General features: G+C 47.1%; 2 protein-coding genes across 19 annotated transcripts in view; both read right to left on the bottom strand.

Annotated features, from left to right (window-relative positions):
• The window catches only part of LOC100408515 (guanine nucleotide-binding protein G(s) subunit alpha), a 70,973-nt gene that overhangs the window by 10,318 nt on the left and 35,833 nt on the right, over nucleotides 1-24,822 (bottom strand). For 4 of the 17 annotated variants that reach the window (XM_035299058.3, XM_035299059.3, XM_035299049.2 and 1 more), the window contains exon 2: nucleotides 4,830-4,902. In XM_035299058.3, the coding sequence (XP_035154949.1) occupies nucleotides 4,830-4,902 (73 nt within the window). Of the gene's footprint in view, nucleotides 1-1,643; nucleotides 1,689-4,829; nucleotides 4,903-8,329; nucleotides 8,530-8,667; nucleotides 9,132-11,205; nucleotides 11,400-24,822 lie in introns of those variants that run through there. The other 13 variants (XM_035299057.3, XM_035299048.3, XM_054255509.2 and 10 more) reach the window with 9 other exon arrangements.
• LOC103787209 (neuroendocrine secretory protein 55) overlaps nucleotides 1-24,822 on the bottom strand; it is a 64,011-nt gene that overhangs the window by 3,356 nt on the left and 35,833 nt on the right. The window contains exons 2-3 of one of the 2 annotated variants that reach the window (XM_078372029.1): nucleotides 4,830-4,902; nucleotides 1,644-1,688 (exon numbers count right to left, since the gene is read on the bottom strand). The gene's annotated coding sequence lies outside the window, so the exon portion shown is untranslated. The remainder of the gene's footprint in view (nucleotides 1-1,643; nucleotides 1,689-4,829; nucleotides 4,903-24,822) is intronic. The other variant, XM_078372030.1, reaches the window with a different exon arrangement.

Below are 24,822 nucleotides of genomic sequence, written 5' to 3'. Positions count from 1 at the left end.
CTCCGCCCCCCCCCCCGCCCCGCCCCGCCCCCATCAATATATAAAGCAGATGAGCTGCATTCAGTTTTTAAGAGCTCCTCCCCTCCCTGGCTTCGGCTAAGTAAGTGGTGGTGGGAGGGGGGCTACTCAGGTCTCCAACCTTATCCTTGTGGTTTGGTGGGAAAAGACAGACAAAGGAAGGAAGACAGAAGACAGAGGCGAGATACAGGGATTGCTGAAACATGCAGAGAATTTTTATTTATCACGAATGTTAATACTTATATGTACTTGCAGAACAGTCACAGAGAGATGTGCAGGTGAAGTATTAGTAGGGTTCAAGGGTTTAGTACAACATCCAGTACACAGCAGGTTGCTCACTAAGGAAGGACTTGTCATATTTTGCTCAAATGCCAACTTTTGGTACAGTAGATTGGCAGTCATTTCTTACAGAGATGACTTGTTGGATAGTTGTCATACTACACTTCTGCCAATGTAGGATTTCAGTCCATTTTTTGTTTTTTTCAATCATCGTTCAAGGTCAGGTAGTAGGGGCCCCTCCCCGCTCCCCCCACCCCCCCCCACCCGCCAAGACAACAGAATAGTATTCTTATTAGAAGTTCCTAAGACCAAGCAATTCCAGCATGCAAAATGTGATAGGACATAGCCGGGAAGATGAGAAACTGTAGCCATCATCTAGGGATAATATATTCTAAAAGAAACAGATGAACAAACATGTGTCAGTTACTTTGTCCCCAGACCCCAATATTTTTGCCCCTCCCCTCCCCGGCCACAGCAGCTGTTTCTTTGAGATCCTCTAAGCTAAGTCAATGGTTCTGCATGTTCTCATGAGAAATAGCCACTCCACCACTGCATGCTACATACACAGCAGAGCTAGAGTGGTCACCTGGCATGCATGTGTGCGCGCGCGCGGCGCGTGTGCATGTGTGTGCGTGTCTGTGTATGCGTGTGCGTGTCTGTGTATGCATGTCATGTGTGTGCGTGTGTGATGGGTGTGGGGATGCAGGAAGCAAAGAAAAAAATAATTTGATGATGAATGGCAAAAGAATAGATGGCACCATGAATTTCCTGATCTGCTAGCTAACGTAAAGTGCCTTGGATTCAAATATACTTGATCATTTTTAAAAGGCCAGAGGCTTTTCGAGATGATTCTTATCTTGCTGCAAGGTACCAAGTCATTTTCAAAATTAAAGATGGTGCAGCATAGCGTATTTCAATAGAAGGGAAAAAATTTTGTTTCAGAGAGGTCTGAAATTTTAAAATCAGACTAACCAGTGGTTAATGGAATTTAGTAGACAGTTTAAAAAACAAGTAGCTGGTTCAAATGGAGCGCTAGGGGAAAATAGAAACCATATGGAAAAACATCAATTTTCAAAATCCTAAACTGATTGTCTAAAGCTGAAATCTATAACTTTCCCCAAGCTGGATCTCATTCTACTTTAAGCATGGCCAAAAAATTTGTAATGCACTTTCCCTGCTCCAAAATGTTAGGAAATGGTCTATTATTTGCAAATGTATGCCAATATGGCTGATGGTCCTTTAAATGATTTTTATTTTCTTCCCGGGTCTCTGGCCTCAGTTTCCCAGTATGATCTTCATGTTTGTTTTGTTTGTTAAACAATTTTTCTGTTTTTGAATGTGCCTACCCATCGCTGTTGCTCCTTGCAGCCTGCGGGTCCTCTTCGCCGCCCCTTTTAAAGAGAGATTGAAAGCTCACCTAATCTGCAAGGCACCGCAATTTCACACAAACCCCACACAGTCTTTCTACATTCCGAGACAATCAGCCAAGAGCAAAAGCAACAATTCGCACGCCATCCGTCCTCCCATTAATTCTTAGGTCGCCTTTCTGTCTAAATTGGCCTGTCTACTGAGACTGCAGGCCATGGGGGAAGGATCCCACACCTCTGCTGCAGTATTAACAGAGCTCTCTGGAGACTCTGGTCAGATACAGGAGGGATGGATAATTATTTTCTTGTGCTTTCACTAAATGTACATGCATTAGGGAGCTAAAGCAGTGATTTATCTCAAAATTCTTTAGAGAACACGGCAGTGCATAAGGCTCCTAATTTTCCCAGGTCACAATCTTCACAGTGTTGTACCTAAAGGCACAAAGGCATAGTCCGGGGAGACTTCTGCCCGTAATTTCCTGCAAAACTGATGACTTTACTTCCTGCAGTGGGGGAAAACTACCTATAAAATGGTTTTATTTATAAATAAATGTTCTCCATAAATTATCATTAAACTATGTCTGGACTGTGATGCAGCAAAAAAATTTAAAAGAACCAAAAACCCCACCCCCTACCACCACATAAAAAAGGAGAAAAAAAACCCAAACCCGATCTTCATAAACAGTAGGAATTCCTCCTTGAAGGCCGAAGGGCAGCATTCTACAGTTTAGTAATTAGTTCAACCAATGTTAACAGTGTTTATGTTTTGTTTTTGTTTTGTTCCTGTCACTAAATGTAAGAAAAAGAGTTAGCTTTGAGTTAGGAAAATCCAAATCCAATCTCTATTTCTGAAGGTCAAATCAATATTATCTTACTCTTAAAAATTTAACCGGTATGGCAGCCTGCAGAGTTAAAGCAAATTTAATAGGTCAGCCTAGTCCTAACAAAATGCAAGATCAAGCAGGAAAAACCCTGTCCCACACAGACCACCCTTTAGGGACAGATGTCACTGTCTCATAGGGAATTCCTAGTTAAGAAGGAAACAGCTTTTGTTGCAGTACCGCAGTGAGGAAAAAGAAAAAAAGAGGCAGTTGGACGAGATAAAAATAAGGTATCTAGGCTCCCGTGAGGAATACCCCCATCAACCCTTTCACAGGCTAAATTTAACGTATCTATGCCCTTGTCTGCAAAGAAGGCAAACGGGGAATGTTGCTTCCTCTTTCCAAAAAGAAAACAGAAAAGAGAAGTTCTGGTTGAAAACCCTTGCCTGGTGTTATAGGCTGGCTCACTTAGGGAGGAGAATCCTTGCTATAAAAATTGTTAAATTTCAGGGCAATCTATAGAGTAATGAAGCTGCCAGTAGTTTATTTCAAAGGTGACTTAGCTTCTGATCGAAGCAAGCTAAGGTAAACAGTGGCTCCTGCACCTTTTAAAAATGCTAGCCATGTCTAGTTTCCATAAAAATCTTTAGAGGATACATGGTCAAATGATTTTTGCTGAACTACTCTCATGAAGAAGTACTCCTGCAAGTTACAGAGGGAAAATGTCTGCAAGATTTTTCTTCAAATTACAAATTCACGGTTGGAAGTCTATCTCGGGTTTTTATTTCTTGTCAGGATGGCAGTCTCCGCTGGCAGGGCTTCATCCAGGGGTGTGTCAAGAATTAGGAATTTTGGAATTGGTTGGTGACAAGTGATGCTGACTTACTCAAGAGCATATATATGCAAACTGACCACCCATGAGAGTCATCAGACTAGTAAAGAAGCCCAGCCCTCTGCATCCCAACCAATCTTTCAGAATTCAGGGTTAAAGTGTAATAAGCATCCTAAACTAACATGACTGTTTGTATGGGTGATGTCATCCTTTTCTAAACAATTATTTGATCTAACAAATTCTAGAATTATCCATAAGCTGCCAACCTTGCTCTGAAAGGTGATAAAATTCACCTGTTTCCCAGATGCTACGTGACTAGTAAAGGTTTTTTTTTTTTTTGGTGGCGGGGGAGGTGTATAATTAAATGCTGCCACCTTGACTCCATCTCCCCTTCTCAAATGGAAGCCAATACAACTCAAGGTTAAGTTTTCAATTGAATCCAGGTTTAAGAAAGGGAATGGGGCTGTGCTAACCAGCTAGTAATTACAAACTAGTGCCTTCAGGTACTTGTAATCTAGTATGGTTAACGCTATCACACCAGTGAAAAGAGAGACGGGTAAACTTAGTTTTTTCTGGGATTTTTTTTTTTTTAAACATTTTGTTACACGAGAATGATGGGCAGGCCCCATGTGGGGTCTTGGGGAGAAAGGCAAGCTCCCTGATTTACTGAATGTTCCCTGTTTGCATTCCTCATGCGAGGCAGGACCCCCTAACTTGTCTCACATGTCTAATATAAACTCTCTCCTGTTTAATCTTCATTCTCACTGCGGGACTGCCACACTGCCCTATGCCAGGATACCTGGGAGGACTTTTCAAAGGCAAACATGCCCCTCAATGCGGCTGGGAGTACCTAACCTCCCAGTCTTTCCATCCTTCAAATAAATGTTCCCTTTTTCTTTTCTTTAGGCAGGGGTACTGATTAGTTTTTTGTTTTAAAGGGAAACAATGATTTGCCCATAATTGAAGGGGGGGGCAAAAAATGAGTAACTGTAAACAAGGGCTGCCACTTCCAAATCTGTTTCTGGTGGGATTGTTATTCAAATGATGTTTCCCTAATAGTTTAAAACATCCCTGTGGGTACATTACATTGAAACCTGCCTGGGGTGGGGTGGGGTGAATCTGCAGTGATCAGGATGGGCCGGACAAGGGGGTGGCAGCCAAAGCCACATTGGAGACACTGCAGCCAGTCTGGAGGCTGCGGCAGGGACCTGACTGACCCAGAGAGGGGGCTCTCACAGGGCCAAGTGCTATCAACCAGGCATGATTTTCTTGGGATAGGGAGCTGTTTGGCATGAACACCGGTGCTTCATCAGTAGTAGTGGTATTTGTTGAACCAATGATTTGGGTGGGGGGGAATCCTAAAGAGCCCTTCCCAGGATTTTCTAATATGTAAATTAGGAAAAATTAAGTGAAAACTGGCTGCCCAGCCCCCAAAGCCTCCCTAGACTTCCTAAAGATCAGTATCAAGTCTGTTCCTCTTACTTGGTGCCCCTGCACAGATTTGACACTTACTCTCCATTAAACCCATTAACATGCAGGATCCTCATCTGCTTCACAATGGTGCTTTTACCAGATTCTCCAGCACCTAGAAAATGAAAGTAAGTCGCAGGTTATGAAGGAGGCATTTTACACAATTTGGGCAGGGAGGACTGCTGCTGCTGTTTTGTTTTTCCATAGAAGCAACACGCAGAAAAACAAACACAAAATCAGAGACTTGCAATTTTCCTTGACATTTCAATGCAGAGAAAGGAAATCAAAGTCCATCTCAGTGTCTACCTGCAGTATTTCCCCATCAGAATAACAAGAATTAAAGGTTTGCTCATTTTAATTTGTCCCCCCTTGTTTAAAAAATTTTGGGGTGGTGAAGGAAAAGGGCAAAGAGAAGGAGTGACGCAATTTTGTCATTTGAGGGGTAAACAAGAAAACTGAAGTTAAAACTGTGAAGCGGAATCCCTGATACATGAACATTCACACATAAATGTATCTAGACACATAATTTGTTGTCAGATGTTTCATGGTTAAAATACCCGGGATTCCCAACAATGCCCAGACACCGCAGTCTCTTCCACATCACGTAGCGATGCAGCACTTTCCTTGCTAACATTTTCACAACGCAGCTTCTTTCTGTGCAGGTTTCCTACCCCTTGGGCTACTTAAAAATCCACCCCTAAAACTGCATTACATTTTTCCCCTTTCCACCCTCCTCTTCCCTCACAAACTATATCTTCTAAAGATAAATTCCCTCTGGGTACAACTATGTTGCTGAGGGAAATGGAAGACAATCAATTATCTGTCATCTTCTGGAAAAAACACATTTTAATATCAAATACAGTTCTTGAGACCCTATTAGCATTAGGTAAACTGCAACAACAAGAGTAAAAAGTAATACAAGAACAAAACTTTAATCCAAAGAAAACTATCCCTGGGAACTACTGATTTTGAAAGAGATTCCAAGACCTTCCCAACTAAAAGAGTAGGAACACATGCCACCATTTTAAATCATCTTTCATTTGTAAAAATACATACATGTTTCATGAAAAACACACATTTGCATCAAGCTAGAAGGATTGCTATTTTGCATCTCCTTTTTAGTAACGCACATTTCCAAGATAATACACATGTGAACAGTTTTTTGCCCTCTGTCCACACAAATCTGCCTTTTACCCCTTTTTTCTTTTTTAAATTTTAATTGTATTGTTTGGTTTTAATGCCCAGATAACAAAGCATTCCTCCTTCGCTTGCCTTTTCACAAGCTCGTAATCAATGTCTGTAAAAGTTAAAGTTAGTTTCCACAGAAACATTGATTTCAAAGCAAACACTCTATCTTAATGAGCCTAACTCTCATAAATTAAAAATATAAATGGCACTATTAAGAGATGCCATGAAGAGAACATCTAATATTCAGCAGGATCTCTAATATTCTAATTTCAGAAGTGTTAAACTGCGTAACATCTATCTTTTACAGGCAAAAACAGATCCGAGCCTCAGTTTCCACAGTTATGAAATGTGGCTGAAAAATTATTTTAAGATCTGTGTAGTTCTCTAATTCACTTAATTTTTATGTAGTTAAGATGGAGTAAAAAGAGGATTTGGGGCATTATTAGGTTTCCTCTTTTGGGGGAGGCATTATTTTGGTGAGAATCACCATTTAAAAATGCAAAATGTTGTGTCACTGGCTTGGGCTGCAGATTCCTAGGCCAGAGGCCATCAAGACATCATAATGTAATGTAGTCATATAGACTAGGACACTTAGATTAGTCCCTGTGACGCAAGGTGTGTTCTGAGTAACAGTCTCAAATTAAGTGAGACTGTGATCACTGCACAAAAGGTGTTGGAAACTTAAGGTGCCATTAGATTAAATTAAAAGATACCATTAGCGTCACATTTGACTTAAATCAGCATTCAGATAGCATTCACAGAAGATTCTAGACTTTTCCAGAGTTATACTTTGAAATCATGTTATGTGCATATTAATGTCCCAATAGCACAATTCTGCTTTTAAAAGTTTTAGACAAGACAGCAACACATGTACCATTTAATTACTGATATTGCAAATGCATAAACACCAAAGACACTTATATTCACTTAATTTTCTGCTTTTATAAATCTGGACCCAGGAGAACAAAGTCATGACCCATCCAAAAAGAACAAACCAAAAGCCATCAAAGGAAAAACCACCTCGGCCTTTTATATTTTATTCTTTATAATCAAGCAGTTTTGTTGAAATGTGACCACGAACGAGGTCTTAACTTAGCAAATTCACAAATTTATTCAGATAACTAAATTATCAAGAAAGTGGAAAACTTCCATTTTTAATTAATGTTGTGTAATTCTTTTGGTAATTTAAAATCCCTCCCCCCAAAACAGCACCTTAAGGGAAAAAAAAAGGGGGGGAAGGCCGTTTCCTTATAGTTTACCACCTTTTTTTCTTTCTTTTTTCTTTTTGCCAGAGAGGAAAAGTCGCATTCCAAAAAAAGAGAAAAACCCAAAACCAAACAACTCAATGTCACTTGATCAACAACTAATTAACGTCTTTTAATCTCTTCCCACCTGCAGGAAGTCGCCTTAGAGCACTCTCAATCCCCCCTCCCACCTTGAAAAGGACAAAAAAAAAAAAAAAAGAAAAACCACGCCATTTCCAGACCAAGAAGCCATTTACAGACAAATGTCATTTTCCAGTTTTATCTGATTTGTAAATGTCTTTGTTTTTTCTTTTCACAAAGCACTCTCAATGTGGCCAGCCAGCAGGAAAATGTGTTTTTTAATGGTTTATTAAAATAGTGTTGGGGGGGCGCTGCTTGATGTCTGTGTGTGTGTGTGTGTGTGTGTGTTACGGGCGGGGAGGGGGGGGGGGAAGGGGCTGCTACAATTAATTCTCCGCTCTGCTTTTGAAAAAGCCTGCAAGTCTGGAAGGGGAAAAAAAGGTCATACTGTAAAATGACGTGTCATTTGGCTTCACTGGGCACTTCTCGTACTATCTATTTTTTGGTGGTGGGGGGTGGTCTTATTTTATTTGACTCTCCTTCTCCTTTCACCGCCCGGCCTGGCCCGGGACACGTCTGTCTGCTCCGCGCACACACAGTCGGTCCTGCCCGAAACGCACCAAGTCGCGCCCAGCGGCAACCGCCCTCCCTCCTCCCCTCGCTGCCTCCCCCCCCAACTCCGGCGCCACGACTCCCTTGCGACCCCTCCCCCTCACTGCACCACCTTTACCGCTCCGATCCTTTCCGAGGGGCTGATGTCACCAGCTCCCCCCAATCTCCTCGGCCACTTCTCCCCGCCAAAGCCTCCCTTTGGCGAGGCCCCCTCCGCCACCACGGCGCCCCCCAGCGTCACCCCCTCCTCTCCTCGCCCCTTTCTTCCCCTCTTTCCTTCTCCCAACAAATCTCACACCCCACGGAGGCGGGTCCCCCTCCCTCTGCCCGCCACCCTATTTCCTGTCCCCGAAACCCTCTTTTTGTCGCAGTCTCCGGAGCCCCGTGGGCCTCCCCCTCCCCCTTCCCAACACGCACCCAAACCCCTGGCGTCGTGTAGGCCTCGCGGAAAAAGAGGAGAGAGAGAGGTGGGGGGAGAGCGAGAGACATACAGAGCGGACAGGCCGGGAGAGGGGGTCCCGCGCCCGCGTCGCCACGGCCCCCCGCCCCGTTTTTGAGCCCCCGCCCGGCCGAATCCGCTCCCCGGGGTCCCCCTTCCGGCCTCGCCCCCCACAGACAGAGCCCGCGAACGGGCGGGGGGCCCGGGAGCGCGCGCCCGGGGCGGGGGGCGGGCTCGGCGCGCGCGGCCTGCGGGGCGCCCCTCGGGGGCCCCCGGGCCGGGCCGGGGCCGGCCGGCGCCCCCCGCCCGCCCTTACCCAGCAGCAGCAGGCGGTGCGTGGCCCGGTAGACCTGCTTGTCCTTCTGCAGCTGCTTCTCGATCTTTTTGTTGGCCTCGCGCTGCGCCTTCTCCTCGTTGCGCTGGTCCTCGGTCTTACTGTTCCCGAGACAGCCCATGGCGGCGGCGGCGGCGGCGGCGGCGGCGGCGGGGCGCGGCCGGGCTGCGGCGGCGGGCGCGGGCGGCCTCACGCGGGCCGGGAGGGCCGGGACAGCGCCGGGCGGGCGGGCCGGGCGCGGACTCGGCTCCCTGGCGAGGAGCGCGCGGGGCGGACTACGGGGCGCGGGCCGCGGGCCGCGGGGCGCGCGGACGGGCGCGAAGGGAAGGGTGGTGTCGGTTGGACCGAGGGGCGCGCGCAGCTCCCCGCCCCTCGAGCCGAGGCCGAGGGGGCTGATGGCCGCCGCCGGGCCGAGGCGGACCAGAGCAGGAGCTGCGGGAGCTGCTGCCGCCGCTGCCGCCGCCGCCGCTCTTATTGCCTCGGCCCGGGCCCCCGCCGCCACCCCGAGCCAAAAGCGCCGCGGCGGGCGGGGGGAGGCGGGGGGAGGAGGAGGAGGCGGCGGCGGCGAGGGGGGTGGAAGGAGGAGGAGGAGGAGGAGGGCCGAGGAGCGGCCGCGGCGGCGGCGGCGGCGGTAGGGAGGGCGGGAGCCGGCGGAGGGAGGCGGCCCCCCGGGAGCCTGGGGAGGGGGTCCCTCCGCCCGCGCCCGGCGGTGGACGGGACGGGCCGGGGAGACGCCCCCCACACCCCGGGCTCGGGCCGCAGCCGGGCCGGGCCGAGGGGGGAGAGGGGGCGTCTCCGCGCCAGTGACGACCCCTCGCACGACGCCAACGCTCCACCTCCCGGGCCGCGTCGCCCGGCGCCCCCGCGGCCTCCCCCTCCCGCGGGCGCCGCCGAGGGGCCGGGGTGGGCGGAAGGGGAGGGAGCGCGCGCCCGGACTTAGGAAAATTTTCGAAAGAGAGAGAGACACAGAGAGCCAGAGAGCAGGAGTGTGGAAAAAGCGAGGCGAGCACGAACCAAAGGACAGAGCAACCGAAAAGGAAAATGTGTCCACACACAAACACGAACACGAATAAAAATCCACACTACACAGCGATGGTGGTGTCTGGTGGCGGTGGCGGGGTGGGGGGGCTGACTAGATGAGCCGCTCCTCGCGCCCCCGGCGCCGGGCGCCATGGCCCGAGCCGAAGGCACCGCTGGCCCCGGAGCGCCCGCGGCCTCTGCGCTTGGCGCGGCCGCCCAAGTAGGAAAAGAAGGCGCAGCCCAGGAACACTCGGAAGCAGCAGGTCGCCCCGAACACGAAGCCGCAGCCGCGGCCCTGCTCCGTGCGCTTCTGCAGCAGGAAGTTGAGCACCCACGAGGGGCTGCGCACGGAGAACACCAGGAACACCACGAGGGGCAGGTGGGCGCTTAGCGCGCCGGCCTTGAGCGGCCCGGGCCGCCACACGACGCCCCCCACGCGCGGCGCCGTGTAGTAGGCTTCGTCCTCGTCACCCGAGTCCGTGTCCCACTCGGCCCAGGCCCTACTCGTGCCCTCGGCGGCGGCGCCCCCCTCGGCGCCCCCGGCGGCGCCCTCCTCGGCGCCCTCGTCGGCGGCGGCGGCGGCCGCGGCGGCGGCGGCCTCGGGGCCTCGGGCCTCCTCCTGGGCTTCTGGCACCTTCTTCTTCTTCTTCAGCATCTTCTCCACCTTCTTCCTCTCCTTCTCCCTCTTCTTCTCCTCCTTGCGCCTCTGCTCCAGCAGCTTCTTCTCGAGCTTCCTGCGCTCTTTGTCGGTCAGGAACTTCTCGGGTGGCGCCTCCCGCGCCAGGTTCTTGGGGTTCTTCGCGGGCTTCTCTGGGTCTCCGCTCTTCCGCGGCGCGAGCGGCTCTCTCGGTTCGGCCAACGCCGCAGCCGCCGCCGCAGCTTCGGCAGCCACCTCGGCAGCCGCCGCGGCCGTCTTCTTCTCGCTCTCCGCCGCCCGGGCTTTGAGCTTCATGGCCATCTTCAGCATGGTGGCCCGGCCACCTCGGGGAGCTCGGCTCGCGCCTGGCCCGGGCGCCCTGCTTACCCCCGGCCTCGGGCTGTCCGGCCCCTGTGCGCCCCGTGTCGGGGGCTCCGCTGCGGTCCTCGCTGCGCTGCTCCGGGGCCGCGGAGCGCGGCTGCCCGGGCTTCGGGCTGCTGGGCTGGCTGCCTAAGAGTTAGCGCCAAAAAGGATGAGCAAAGAAAAAGGGGCGAGAACAAACCAAAAAGCACCCAACAACAGCGAGAAACCAAAAAGCACCAAGAAATGTAAACTCAAAAAGAAAAGTGCAAAGGCGCGCGGATGGCAGGAGTCTGCTGTTACCCTCAGGCGCTCCTTGGTTTGGCTCTTGGGCACGCCAATGGAGAAGAGAAAAGAGAAAAGAGAGAGAATTGGGGGGTGCCCGGAGGCGCGGGGCAGGGCAGCGGCGCCCGGGCGCCCCTGCCCTGTCCCGGCTCCGGCGGCTCTTGCCCGCGCCGGGCGACTCGGACTTCCGCGGGAGGCCCCGGCGCTCCCCGACTTACATGTGAGTGAGGTGCACTCACACGCAAGGCAGCGCCTGCCTGCCTGCCTGCCTGCCGGCCGGCCGCCCGCTGCCACCCCGCGCCGGGACAGGGGCTCGCTCCAGCCGCAGCGCCGCAGCCCGGAGCCAGAGAGCAGGGGAGCGCCGCGCCGGCCAGCCACCTGACGCAGCCCGCTCCGCGGTGCCGACGCGACTGAGTGTCCCCGCAGGGGAGCAGCGCTTCTAACCGGCCCCGATGACGCCCCAGCCTCTTCAGAGGACCGACCCATAGCAGCGGCCCCTATAAACCGAAGGGGAAGCGTGAAAAATCGGTCCACCGGGGACGCGCCCAAATGGGCCGGCGCGCACCCTGGGGGTGCGGGCCGGTGTGGGGACAGCGCGGGTGTGGGCCGGGGGCGCCGGGGGCGCGGTGGCGGGGGGCACGGGCGCGCCCAAGACGGTGGGCGCTCAACCCCGCCTCCCAGACCTGCCTCCCAATTTTCGGTGAGTGGTGTAGCCCTGGGCGGCGTGCAAAGTGTGCGACGGCGGCGCTTACCCCTGCTGTGCGCCTCCTTACCTCCAGCCACCCACCCCGCCCTCCCAGCGGCGCGCGCCCGCCGAGATAGGTGTCTAGGTGTCGGAGAGCCGAATTCCAATTGTTGCGACGCCCGAACGGGGTTTCGGATCTTCGGACGAGAAAAGTACATTGGGACTGCAAAGCTAGCCCTGCCTGAAGCAGCAGGCCCACCGGTGTCTCGGGAGCTGAGCGGAGGAGCGGTGGCCGGGGCTGTGGAGTCGGTGCACGAGGCGTTCTCCCAGGTGGGAGAGGTGGCGGCCTGGCCTGGGCGCCCTGGGGAATCTGGAACAGAGGGAAAAGTAGTTTACGGAACGTGAACTTGTTTGAGGGTTACTTCAAAACTTTCAAGTGTCCCGCCCCACACTAGGATGCAGCAGAGCACAGGATTAGGAGCAGGGATACTAAGTTTTCAACCACTGGACTCCAGCCCGCCTTTCCCGGGACCTTAGTTGGGTCATTTGCTGCCACCGTTTTTGTCTGCTGGGATACAGTTCATTCATTCAATAAATGTTTGGTGCATGCGGGTTCTGCGGCCCACCATGTGCCCAGGTGAGCCGAGGCGGCTAGGTAATCGGGCTAAGATGTGAGTAGTGTCTTGGATGGGACACAGGCCTACATCCCGGAAAGCCCAGATATGCAAAGTCCACAAACTGTCTTCCAACTTTTTCTTTGACTTCTTAACAGAGTCCATGGAACTTAAGATGTTTGGGTGAAGAAGGAGAAAAAAGAAAAGTCTACCTACAAATGGAAACACTTCTAACAGTCCCCAGGGCTATGGGGCGCCTGATAGGCGACTGATACTTCCAGAGGCCTTGAGCAAACAGCTGTATCATTTTAAGTTAGCTTTGAAAATAAAAAGACACTGTTAGCCAACAGGATGACTGAAATTCCCCCCTTTTCTCCACTTCAAGTAAGAAAAGGTGTGACAGATGAAGACGCCACGTGTTATTTTTCTTGACTCCTTCCGGTATACCCGGTACACCGCTATCCCCATTGTACAAGGCCTCTTTTTTATGTATCTGAAAGGACAACAGAGGGCGATTCAAAGTCAGCAAACAATACTTGGAATTAAGAACAGGAAGCACAGCCTAGATACCAGACCCTCATAACCTGCAGGCCATCCTGCCCTGGGCCACTGCAGACCCCCTGATTTTCTTGAACTTGGCTGAAAAGTTGTTGCCCAGCTTAAGCCAGGTCTTTGTTACACTCCTGATTATGGCCTCTCTTCCACACAAAAATACACCTTTTGAAAATGCTCAAAGGAACTACTGTCCTGGCTTGATGCTTTTCACCTAACCAAAGATGGATAAAAATATTGTGTGGATACACCTAAATGTGCTCATAGGAAAACTCGGCAGTTAAGGTCGCAAGATCAATGATTCCAAGGCTGCCGGTGATAGAGACAATGAGGCTCCCTGTCATCCGCCACCTAAGTTAGAACTGCTCAATGACACAGCACAGGTGCTATATATTTAGATGTTAAATGAGAACTTCCTGGCTAAATGAATATGATTGTCATTAAAAAAAAAATTGTTAAAGGCTTGTAAGAGGGGGAAACAGGCCAGAAATTTTTGTTATGCTCCATTTGTTCAAAAGCATCTTCCTGGCTGCGGTGGCTTACGCTATAATCCCAGCACTTTGGGAGTCCGAGACGGGTGGACCAGGAGATCAAGAGATCAAGACCATCCTGGTCAACAAGGTGAAACCCTGACTCTACTAAAAATACAAACATTAGCTGGGCATGGTGGTGCGCGCCTGTAGTCCTAGCTACTCTGGAGGCTGAGGCAGGAGAATTGCTTGAACCCAAAAGGTGGAGGTTGCGGTGAGCCGAGATGGTGCCATTGCATTTCAGTCTGGGTAACAGCAAAACTCCGTCTCAAAAAAAAAAAAAAAAGCATCTTCCTTTCTGCTTCTAATGTTGCAAAGCACAGATACATTGTCTTTAAGAGTACCAGGTAAATAGAAACAAATAGGACCTTGATACTTATGCCAGGAGCTACACAGTTATACAATGTATATAATGAAGAGTCTCCTTATTTGGAAATCTGTAAGTTCCATTAACACTTTCCCCTTTTAGATAAATATCACACCTGAACTTAAAAAAGAGTGAAACTACCCCCATGTCACATGTTAGATGCATTCTAGGCAAGGCACAATTGGGACCATCGTCCTAGAATGTGTAATGCAATATCAGGCTTTACTCCTTTCAGCTCTCAATCTATGAGGCCATTCTTGAAAACAAAAAATTTTTAAGTGTAGGTTTCATATATATCTTATTATGACTACTGATGGATAAATAAAGCATTTACTTTGTAAATAAAGGACAGCAGGTGGAACGATGGGTTTACAGGTAAGCAAATGACACCCAGAGCTTTGAAATAGGCTGGTTTGTGGTCTGCTAGGCTCTCTGTTTTCACTACACACAAAGTAGAGGAAGAGATTTTACTGAGCTTTTGGCCTCAAATTTGACCTCTCCAGGCCCTAAAAGTTGTGATTTTTTTTTAAAACTCTTTCAGATTTGGAGGCTACCATGTGTGACCTTTTCATATGAATTAGTAATTTATTTTAATTGATCATTACTGTTTTAAGTACCTAGTTTAGGCTTTGAAAGTAGGGCAATCTATTAGCATAATTCTTGGAACAGTCCAGATGAGAGCTTTCCAGTGGAAGGGGCCCCGACTGGCTCAGGAAGAGAAGGAGTTACGGAAACTTCAGGTTTCAGGGAGGGACAAAGGACAGAATGTCTTGGGTATAAAATGCCCCAGGAGATCACAGATCTCTGGCTCAGGAGACTTGCTTCGTGCCCAAGCCAGCCAGTTGAGATCATTACACATCCCTAACCTAAAACACTAGGTCACCTAACAAAACAGCTTGGTTAAGCAGATGGTGTCACAAACTACACAGAGAAGTGGCCTCGAAACATTTCTTTCCAACATTCCATAACTGACAACAATGGACAACATCCCCCACCAGGGTTTGAATTCTGTGGTCTTATCAACTTGGTGGTGATAAAGGCAGTTTGCGATCTTTGGCCCCTGGGTATCCTCCTTTCTCAGTGAGAATGCCTTCTCTGCTTTTCGAAGCAGTGGACTTACTACAGCTTAGAATCTTGAAAACATTGCTCTCCTTAATGTGTCACTCAGTTTTGGACAAGAATGTTCTCTTTGGCCCTTCATTGGTTGAGGTCATTTTAAGTTGTTTCCCAAGAGCCCAGGGCAAATATAATTATAATATTATTTTAGTAGCCTAGAAACAATAAATAGGTTTCCACTGAAACAGAAACTTTAGCTGTAAGGTTTTAATAATAGCATTTAGCACTTCCACAGTGTTTCCTGTGTTCAAAGCAAATTCAGCACTTTAATTAGCTAGAATGACTGAAACTGCCATTGCAAATAAATGTCAAAGCCTATGCCATGTAGATGATGAAAGCAGAAATTGTAAAGAGGATTTCCTAGTCCCAAGCAAGAAGACTCTATTACTTTAGACCATAAAAGTTCTTAAAAATTGAATGTAGCAGTTATCTAGGGCATTTTTTTCTTGTCATATTCACTAGCTAGTAACTCTAACCACAAAGTAACCCTAAACTTGTATTCAAAACTAAACGTGATATAAAACTTTGTTTCAGAAGACTTGAAGTCAATTACTGAAGAATTAACTACATGGCCATATGACATTTTCCTATTTAATATCCGTCAACTAACTTTAAAATGATCTATTTTTAATTCAGAACATACTCTAATTCAAACAGAATGTGGAAGTACATTGGCCAGTGTATTTGGACCCAAATTCTTGAGTCAGTGGCTTTGAGATGCTATTCAAACATCTACTTAAAACAATGGCACACAATATGAGGGCAACTGGGATGTTTTGCAGCCCTTCTTGATCTTCCCTGACTCTCTGATGGGCAGACACCATCTGTGAGAGAGGCTTCCTGGTCTCGGCAGACAGATGCACAATTCCCAAGGCCATCAGTGTCTTTCTCACCACATCCCCATGAGCCCCAGAGTGGGCAGGAATGGACTTTTAAACAAAGCCACCATCTACCTTAAGAAGGGAGAAGTTAACAAAAAGACGACATGTATTTGTTCCTTTTAGGAATCTAAATGATATGATGCACATGTTACCCTTCCTTGAAGATTCTAGGTGGACAAACAACTTGGATATCAACAGGGAGAAGAAAATAAACCCACTAGTGGAACAAAAAGGCAGAGCTATCAGCAGAACACAGGCAGCAGCTTCAACAATTAGTTCCAAAACTCAGAGTCAAATCCAGAAGACTGAGGAAACCCCATTCTCTTTGAGGTACATCAAGATCAACATCAACAGATCAATGGACCCACTTAATGGAGCCCTTAATTGGATTTTTTTTTTTTAATTAAGAGTTTTACCACTCTACAGCAGGAAAGTCAATTTTCCTAAACTGAAATATCCTTCACTTTCCTTTGGGAAAAATTTTCATGAGGACTAAGGTAATGGGAAAACCTGTTGCTTAGAACTTTTAACTTGGCCTTGAAGATGGAAACTCATCCAGGATGGAGAATAATGTAGGGAGACTAGTTAAAAATAGACACGGACCAGCTCACTTTCATGCTTATTTACAAGGTGCCTTATTTAAACGACACTTTGATCCAACATCTTACTAAAAAATGACAACAGGAAAAAGTAAGAGCCAGTTGGTACACCTGGAGATGTGATGCTGAGACCAATCAAGAGGTCTGAAGTCCTAATAAAATATCCTCAGATAAGAGAAGCTCTCTCATTGCTCTTATTTTTAAAGATTTTAGGTGTTTTTTTCCCCTCATGGTATTCACTTCTTTAAATTTAGCTCCATAGAATTAGAGTTTAGACAGTCAAAAACACTGGATGAATTCGCAATTCATTTCTTTTAGTTAAATGCTGCTTTGTGGACATATACAAATGAAACAACTGCTAAATAAGAGTTTTACATCTTCGCATTCTATTTTATCTACCTGCCAAGCAAATGTAGGTGATCATTTTCTTTTCTTTCTTTTTTTTGAGACGGAGTTTCGCTGTTGTTAGCCAGGCTGGAGTGCAATGGGGTGATTTCGGCTCACCACAACCTCCGCCTCTTGGGTTCAAGCAATTCTGCCTCAGCCTCCTGAGTAGCTGGGACTACAGTCGCGCGCCACCATGCCAAGCTAATTTTTGTATATTCAGTAGAGATGGGGTTTTACCTTGTTGACCAGGATGGTCTCGATCTATTGACCTCGTGATCCACCCGCCTTGGCCTCCCAAAGTGCTGGGATTAATTGATCATTTTCAAACAGCCTTGCCATTAGGGACTACCTCAGTTTGGGAAACTGAGATGCAGACTGGGCCTCGGGTGTCATTTGCCTTCAGAAACCCTCTCTAGTCCCACTTCCATCTGCTATTAGTAAACCAGGAATTAAGCAATTAATGTGACATAATTAGTCACACATTTAATTCATCTAGAAATGTGATACCTTTTCATCGTTTTATGTTTGCCCACACATGTTTAAGTTGAAATTGAAAAATGTGTAATTATCGCTTAGCTCCACCTATTTCCCTGGCTTTTATTTTGAGGGGGGAACTAATCGGGGCCCAGGCTGCACGGCTCCTAACAAGGAAGGGTGCACCCTCCTTTCACACTGGCTCCAATTCTCCTCCCCACGGCCACCCCAACCTTCCTCTGCTTGATTTCCATTTAGCCTCCAGTTGGTCGAAATTAAGTGTTTACCAGGGAGCTCAGGGCTATGCCCTCTACTCTCCCACTAAGCGGTTTATTGAGGGCTTGGCAGTGTGCACAGAACTCTCACTGGTCTGTCAGGAGCCCCCTCAACACCAGCAGAGCCCAGATGGCACTGTCTTTCTAAGGTCTTTGCCAACCATGAACGTTACAAGGAGGGGAAAATCATTCAGCCCAAGCGTCAAGCATTTGCAACTAGTGTGGGGATCAGATGAAAACGAGATTTTTTTACAAGCTACAGACCTCAGCTCTACCCACAGCCCTGTCCCAGGGTCTCTGCATGCCGCCCAGGACTGGGAAGGCTGCCTCTGCCCGCTTTCTTGAACATTCGTGTTTTTTGGTTGCCTAAGTCTCTACTACCTTCTCAGATTACAGCTCCTTTCGTGCTAATTACACTGAAAAAACTGAAAGAATGTCGCTGACTTTACAAAGAACACAAAGCAGACTTGCTTTAAAAACTTAATATAGCCAGTTTCTTTCAGAAGGCAGACAGACTCGGCCTTCCAGTGATTTGTACTATGCAGATTAACTGCAGATGGCCAATTCATTTATTAAGACCCAAATGACAGCAGGGCTCAGCTAGCGGCAGGACAGATTAAAAATGTGTGTTGCTCTTGGGGGCCATTTACCTAAAATGAGAAGGCCTGAGTAATGATAAACTTTTTTTTTTTCCCCAGCACTTAATTGCAAATTAAGATTTGCTGATGATGACAGGCTAATTTAAGCTACCAAGGAAAGAGGAAAGAAATGGAAGCTGCCGACCATAGGAAGCAGTACCTGTACTGTGCAGGTAAAAATATAGATGAAATGTAAAGAAAATCTAACTTCTCAATGTGGAAGGCAGTAGCTGCCACAGATCAAGAGGATATTGTTTTTGTAGCCCCTGTTCTCCATTATGTAAGAAATGGCCTTTTAAGAGACAGACTTGGGAAGGGGGTATTATCTCTGTTAGCCAAGCAAATTACAGATTACTCCCCGCCTCCACCCCTGCCACCACAAAATCCTGAAAGGGTTAATAAGGGAACAGTAGCAGCTTGAAATGATTTATTTTTTTCTAAGGAACATTAAATACTGAATTGCTCATGCTGAAATAATGCTACAGCTGTGATCCATGGGGTTGAATTTTGGACACTGGCTCGAGTGACAGGTGTACTCATTGTATGCCCAGCTCGGCTGAAATTGTGATGCCTAACTCAAATTTTTCCCCAATTAACTGGCGAGGATTCTGGAGCCAGCCAGGAAAGGGCCTTTTGCCACAAACACAGAAGACATGTGTGCTCAGCCTTCAACAAAAATGTCAGCCTTAAGGGAGAATGGAGCCATTGCTCCCTGATCATAAAAACAAGAAAATGGAGATGGACCTGAAATGTCTAGAAAGGTAGAGAAAAGAGACAATCTAGTTGGGACCAAGCCCTTCTAGGTTCTAAAGCAAACAGGTCTGTCCTACAATTCAGCTCTTGGAGGATTTTAGGGATTGAAGCAAGTCCAGGATTCTAGGAAATGTGTCACCAAAATTGGTATTATTAGAGGAAGTGGCACAAAGCTACAAGTGCAGAGTCTGATCTGTAACATGCCAATTACACCTATTTTTATCCCAGGGTTGCAGTGACCTAACACCAAGAAATAAAAACCCTGGAAAACTAGCCCTTCACATTTAGAAGGTGTGATTACCCTGGAGTATGGGAGCCCCTGAGAACATTTTCACTGGGTCCATGGGTCTAACCTGGGGTAAGAAAGCAGCAGTCCCCCTGGGGTGAGAAAGCAGCAGTCTTGATTTTCAAGAGCACTTGGTAGCAGTGAGGAAAGGCACACGGGGAGCTATGGGGTGATGTCAGCATGCAGTAAGAGGGGACCTCTGAAATGTCCAAGACCAGCCCAAGCAAACTGCACCATCTCCTCATGGTGCCCTGGTCTGGAGAGAAAAGGAAGGAGGCTATGTTTTGCCAAGCCAAGACTGATCAATGAGGAGAAAGCTTTCCTCAGTCCATTCCACTGACAGCAAAGGCCCTGGATCCCTATCTTCTGCCAAGTTGGTGCCAAATAGCTGAACCATACAAAGGAAATGGATATAAAACTTAATCGAGACCCAGAGACATCTGATCCCCAAGTTAAAGGACTACTCCTTATACACATAACAGTTGGAGGCATCCCAAAGTCTAGAAAAGCCTAAATGACCCTAAATTCACACTCGTGTTATTTAACCCATGCCTCTGGGAGGCAATCAAGAACAGGATTAATTTCATCCTCAGCCTGAAAAGTTAAGTTCCTTAGTTTTCTTTTAATTAAATAATTATTTTAAGTGCATCATTTTAACAAGATACCATGAGTTAGTTCAACGAATGAATACAAAACCAAAATGTTGACTAGTATAATCCCTAAATTGACTTAATATTTTAATTTTAGGTACTTTCATTTACCTTACACATTCTTAAATGTGTTAAATAAATGTGTGTTCCACAATTTGGCATAACTACATATTCACTAGATTTATTGGGTGGAGGGAGGCAGAGAGGCAGAGAAGAGAACTTATTATTTTTAAGACTATGACTAAATGATAGAACTCACAGCAAACATTTAATTTCCACAATTGATGCCAAAGGTAGAAGAGATTTAGAGAGAAAAAAATAGATGGATAATAGATGGATAAACATGTAAAGTGAAACAGCAAATCTGCAAATGCGAGAAAAAAAAAAAACCACCACTACTAGCAGCATGAAAACTCCAGGGAAAGAAACAAAAACATCATTGTAATTGACAGTAATTGAACCCCTGCTTAACTTTCCTCCCAATATCTGATAATTCTGTGAAATCACCTAGCTGTCACTCTTGTCCTTTTAGAAACATCACATTGATTTGTCTTGCAGAGACCCATCATTAGAATTCTGAGGTCTGCTTAATGGGGCTACTAATAAATCTAAGTCATCAATTCTTGACCTTTTGTTTCCTGAAATTCTCGGTATGTGGTAAACTGCTGAAAACACATTTTCAAGGTCTATGACTGTGACATGAAAAATAAAGGATCAAGGCTGGGCTTTGAAGGTTTGATCATATCTGAGTTCTGCCCTGACTGCACCCCAGAGGGAAAAATAAGTAAGATGGATTAGGAACAGCATCTGGGGGTCATATCAATATTTCCTTTTGGGCTGAGCTATTTGCAAATAGAAATGGACTGTAAGACTGAAAGGAAGATCCTTCCTTCAAAGGAAGATGTGCCAAGGAGCCATTGCCCCTTCTCCTGCCTTTCCTTGTCCCCATCCTCCCCATCCACCTGGCTTTTTACTGCATTGAGAGATTAGGAAAAATTCCAGCCAAGAGAGTCTAAATTGGCTATGCACACGAGAGACAGAGAGAGAGAGAGAGAGAGAGAGAGCACGAGAGAGAGAGAGAGAGAATATCTAGTTACAGTTTTGGTGACTTTGAAATAAAAGAATTGGGTTGGGGAGGGTCAGCTTTTTTTTTTTTTTTTTTAGAAACAGAATCATGGACACTTTTTCTTTTTCTATAAAAGCAAAACACTTCTCACCCTTATTTTTTGCTGGCTGGATTGAGCTGCTTGTAACCTAAGACAAATGCAGTCAGGTAGCTTCAGCTTCCTCTAAACACTAAGATGGCTGCAGGCAGCAGACTCTGACAGTGATGTTGCTGAGAGTCTAGCCATAAAGATTTCTTTCCACAATGTTCTCCCTCCACATCTGCCTACAAGAACTAGCCTGCTGCTTCATTTCCCCTGTCCTCTGCAGTCAATTTCAGATGGCTGCAGCAGAGAAAGTGAGACCCCCACACCTTGTCTGTGTGTACCCTTCCTTCTGCACCCCCCCGAGTGCATTTGGACTGTGTTGGGGTGACATTGGGACAGGTGGTTGGCTGAGCTGATCCTCTCAAATATTCAGGCAAACTGGTTTTTGGTAGACAAAACATCCAGATGCTTTTTCACGATTGAACTTTTGGCCAAATTGATTGGATGCTTTGGTGTCAAGAAGACAAAAACCCAAGTCAAAAAGGTCATCAGAGTAGGAAATTTGTAGGCAGTGAATAGCAGGAAGCATTACATATTTCTAACAATGAAAAATGTGAATTTTTAGATTGTGCTAAATGACTCAAAATTGACCAGAGCAAAGCTACAAAGTGAAAGAATGGATCTTGTTAAGGTTATATTATTCCCATTTATTTGGCTTTGTTGCTGCCAGAAAGTGGCTTGGAGCATTCCTTTTCAGTGCTCTGTAAAATGTAAATGATCTAATTTAAGACGCCATCTAATCTCAAACAATATTAATTGTGACATGAAAAATGAGACCAATTCTTCCGACATCACAATCACCAGCACCCCACATTAACTGATCGCCTCACTGTGTTTCTCAAAAGACTGAATAATTTCCTTTTCCGAAAATGTCTACTTATTTATTTATTTATTTATTTATTTATTTTCTGAGATGAAGTTTCACTCTTGTTGCCCAGGCTGGAATACAATGGTGCAATCTCAGCTCACTGCGACCTCTGCCTCCCAGGTTCAAGTGATTCTCCTGCCTCAGCCTCCTGAGTAGCTGGAATTATAAGCATGTACCACTATGCCCAGCTACTTTTTGTATTTTTAGTAGAGACGGGGTTTCGTCATGTTGGCCAGGCTGGTCTAGAACTCCTGACCTCAGGTAATCTAACCACCTCAGCCTCCCAAAGTGCTGAGATTACAGGTGTGAGCCACTGCGCCCGGCCGTGCCTATTTATTTTTAAGAGGAGGAGAAAAAATCCTCAAATACTTTACTTATTCTGACACTGAAAATGCACTCTCCTGAAGTGAGCTTTTGACCTCCAGGCTCGGCAAACCTCTGTATCTGATTTGTCTTGTTTCTTTCCCCTCTCTGAATTAAAACACTTTAAAAAATAAAACCACTAAGCAGGCAGCCGGTTGTACGCCAGGATTCTGCTCCTACATCTCTCTCCTTCCAGACAGAACTGCTGGACTCTAACGTTGCTTTCCAGGAGGAAGAGGAGGAAAATGCATTTTTGCATATTTGTCAAGTGTTTTCCCCTAAATGAGTCCATTAAAATCAGCAAGATCACTGTTCCTTCATCTCAGTAGCAGGCAGAATCACCATGCACAGATATAGGAGCAAATCTGTATTTCCAGCTGGCTCTGATAGGGAGATTGCCGTTGTTCTAGAGAAAGGAGGTATCTCTATCTCTGCAGTACTGCCTCACAATTTCAAGACCACTGCCTCCTACCCTAAGATTCTGAAGATATTGCACTTGGCTTGTTAAACCTCTTGCTAAATGTAAGAAATAAAGTTGTTTAACTTATAAATGTTCATAATTTACCTACTGCAAAGCCCTGAGTCGTTGCTGTTTCATTATCAGCTGCCCGTTAATAACCATCAAATTATAAGCATCTCTGGCAATATGGCAATTTAGTGAGGGGAATAAGAACAGAAAATCACAAACTGTTCAGGGAAGTTGCCGCATAGCGGGCCTCCTGGGGCTGGGGCCCAGGGCCCCTCCGTATTTAGTTCAAGGCCACAGGGCTTTCTTGTGCGACATTACTTCTAACATAGATACTGTGTAATTCAGTTACACAAAAGCAGCCCAGACGAGCAGGCTCACATCATCTCTTGTGCTCTGCGTAAGTCTGCACCAGAGGCTGTCAACGCAGCCTGCACTTCCTGTTGCATGTCACGAAAAGGCCCTAAAATTAAGGAGGGAGCCGAAAGGAAGTACAAAATAATGCACCTTCTATGCCTGTTTTTTTTTTTTCCTCTCTGCTCCCTTCATCTCTAGGGACTCCATAGCTAATCCAGACACATTTTGTTACTTCTCATTCCCAGGGGGAGAGGTTTTTTCCAGCTGTGGGAGTCTAGAATTCACTTTTATCTCTTTCTAAACACTACGAGTCCAAAATTTTTGGGGCACTTTGTGGCACTGTAGCAACAACACAATAGGGGCGTCCTGTAGACCCTCTGCCTCAGATCAGAGTAGTGATTCTAGGCCAGGCTGGGAGGTGGGAAGTCAGTGACGGCACCATTCCCTCATCCTTGCTTGAGCTGACTGTAGTCTCTTAACAACATCTTCTGCTCCAACTCTTTCCCCATCCCTAAAACACAGCTGGCCTCCACCCCTCAGGACATCAGTCCCAGGCTTGCTGGGCTCTGTCCCTTTATCTTGCTTCCAATGCTATGTTGAATGGTCCTTAAGTGTTCATTTCAACCTCACACCTGACTTAGCACCTGACTTTAAAGAAAAACATCCTTTACAACAATAAGGTATGTGACCACTTGAAACCCCTCCAAGGCTTTCAAAGCCGGTGGAGCACAGCACGAAGAGGAGGACCAGCCCCGGGGTTAAAATCTCACAGATGGAAAGGGGGAAGCTGACATCTAGCAGGTGGCTCTGTCTTGCCCTTTGGGCTATCCTATTCACCACTTGCCCCTGGATGACTAGTCCCGGGCCCCACAGAATGGGCCGGTGGTGCACAGGCTCAGGGAGAGGCTTCTCTCTCCCTCTCCAAGTGCATCCGTCATTTGGTGGTGACAGCCACTTTGCACTCCATACCTTGGCAACTCAGATCTCTTCTTTCAGAGGCCCCCTCCTTTTCCCCCCCACCAAGAGCCTCCTCTTTAAAAAAAAAAATCATGTTCTTTCATCATAATTAAAGTGCTGTCAGAGAAAATGGCACAGCTGAGTTTTGTGGTTGAAATGACCCTCCTTCTCCACTCCTCTTCACTTCTCTCATTTGCTAAAGTGGTCCTTTCTCTGCCTGAAATCAGGACCTTTGGTAATGGAAATTTTAACTTAAAGCAGCGAGTTCTAAGCAGAAGCCTAACCCTGGGAGGGTGGGGAGAAAATCAATGTTTTGAGCTGGCCTCTGTCTGCAGCAAGGTGCTGGTGAGGCCGTTTTCATCAGGAGGAACGGTGGCAGAGGCTACCTCTGGGCTTTAGATCCATGCAAGATCTCCCTAATTACAAGTCACTGTCAGCGTACACAATTTAGCAACACTTGGAGGCTAATTCTCCCTGTTGACTTAGCTAAGGGTCAGGAGGAAGCTATTTAGAAGGAAGTACAGAGCTTCTGCACCTGGGAAGATAAAATCCAAATGCCTCTCATGCTCTGAGGGAAAGCATGCCTGCATGTTTACTGTCACCGTTGGCCTACGTATTTGTATGTTCGAAATAAAGCTGTAACTTACAGGCATAATTCAGTGCTCTCCTCTAGCTGAGTGTTACTGAGTCATATGGGGGGGTACTTCCTGTGTGTTGTGAACACTGCATCGTGTAGGGGTCTTTTTAATGTCTCCTATCATTTTGTGACAATGTCATTCTAATCCTGTTAGCCATCATAGAACTTT

The sequence above is a fragment of the Callithrix jacchus genome, chromosome 5, assembly GCF_049354715.1.
Source record: "Callithrix jacchus isolate 240 chromosome 5, calJac240_pri, whole genome shotgun sequence".
In the NCBI taxonomy this organism is placed as follows: Eukaryota; Metazoa; Chordata; class Mammalia; order Primates; family Cebidae; genus Callithrix; species Callithrix jacchus.
The sequence above is the reverse complement of the archived record's forward strand: the minus strand, read 5'-3'. Positions and strand labels throughout refer to the sequence as shown.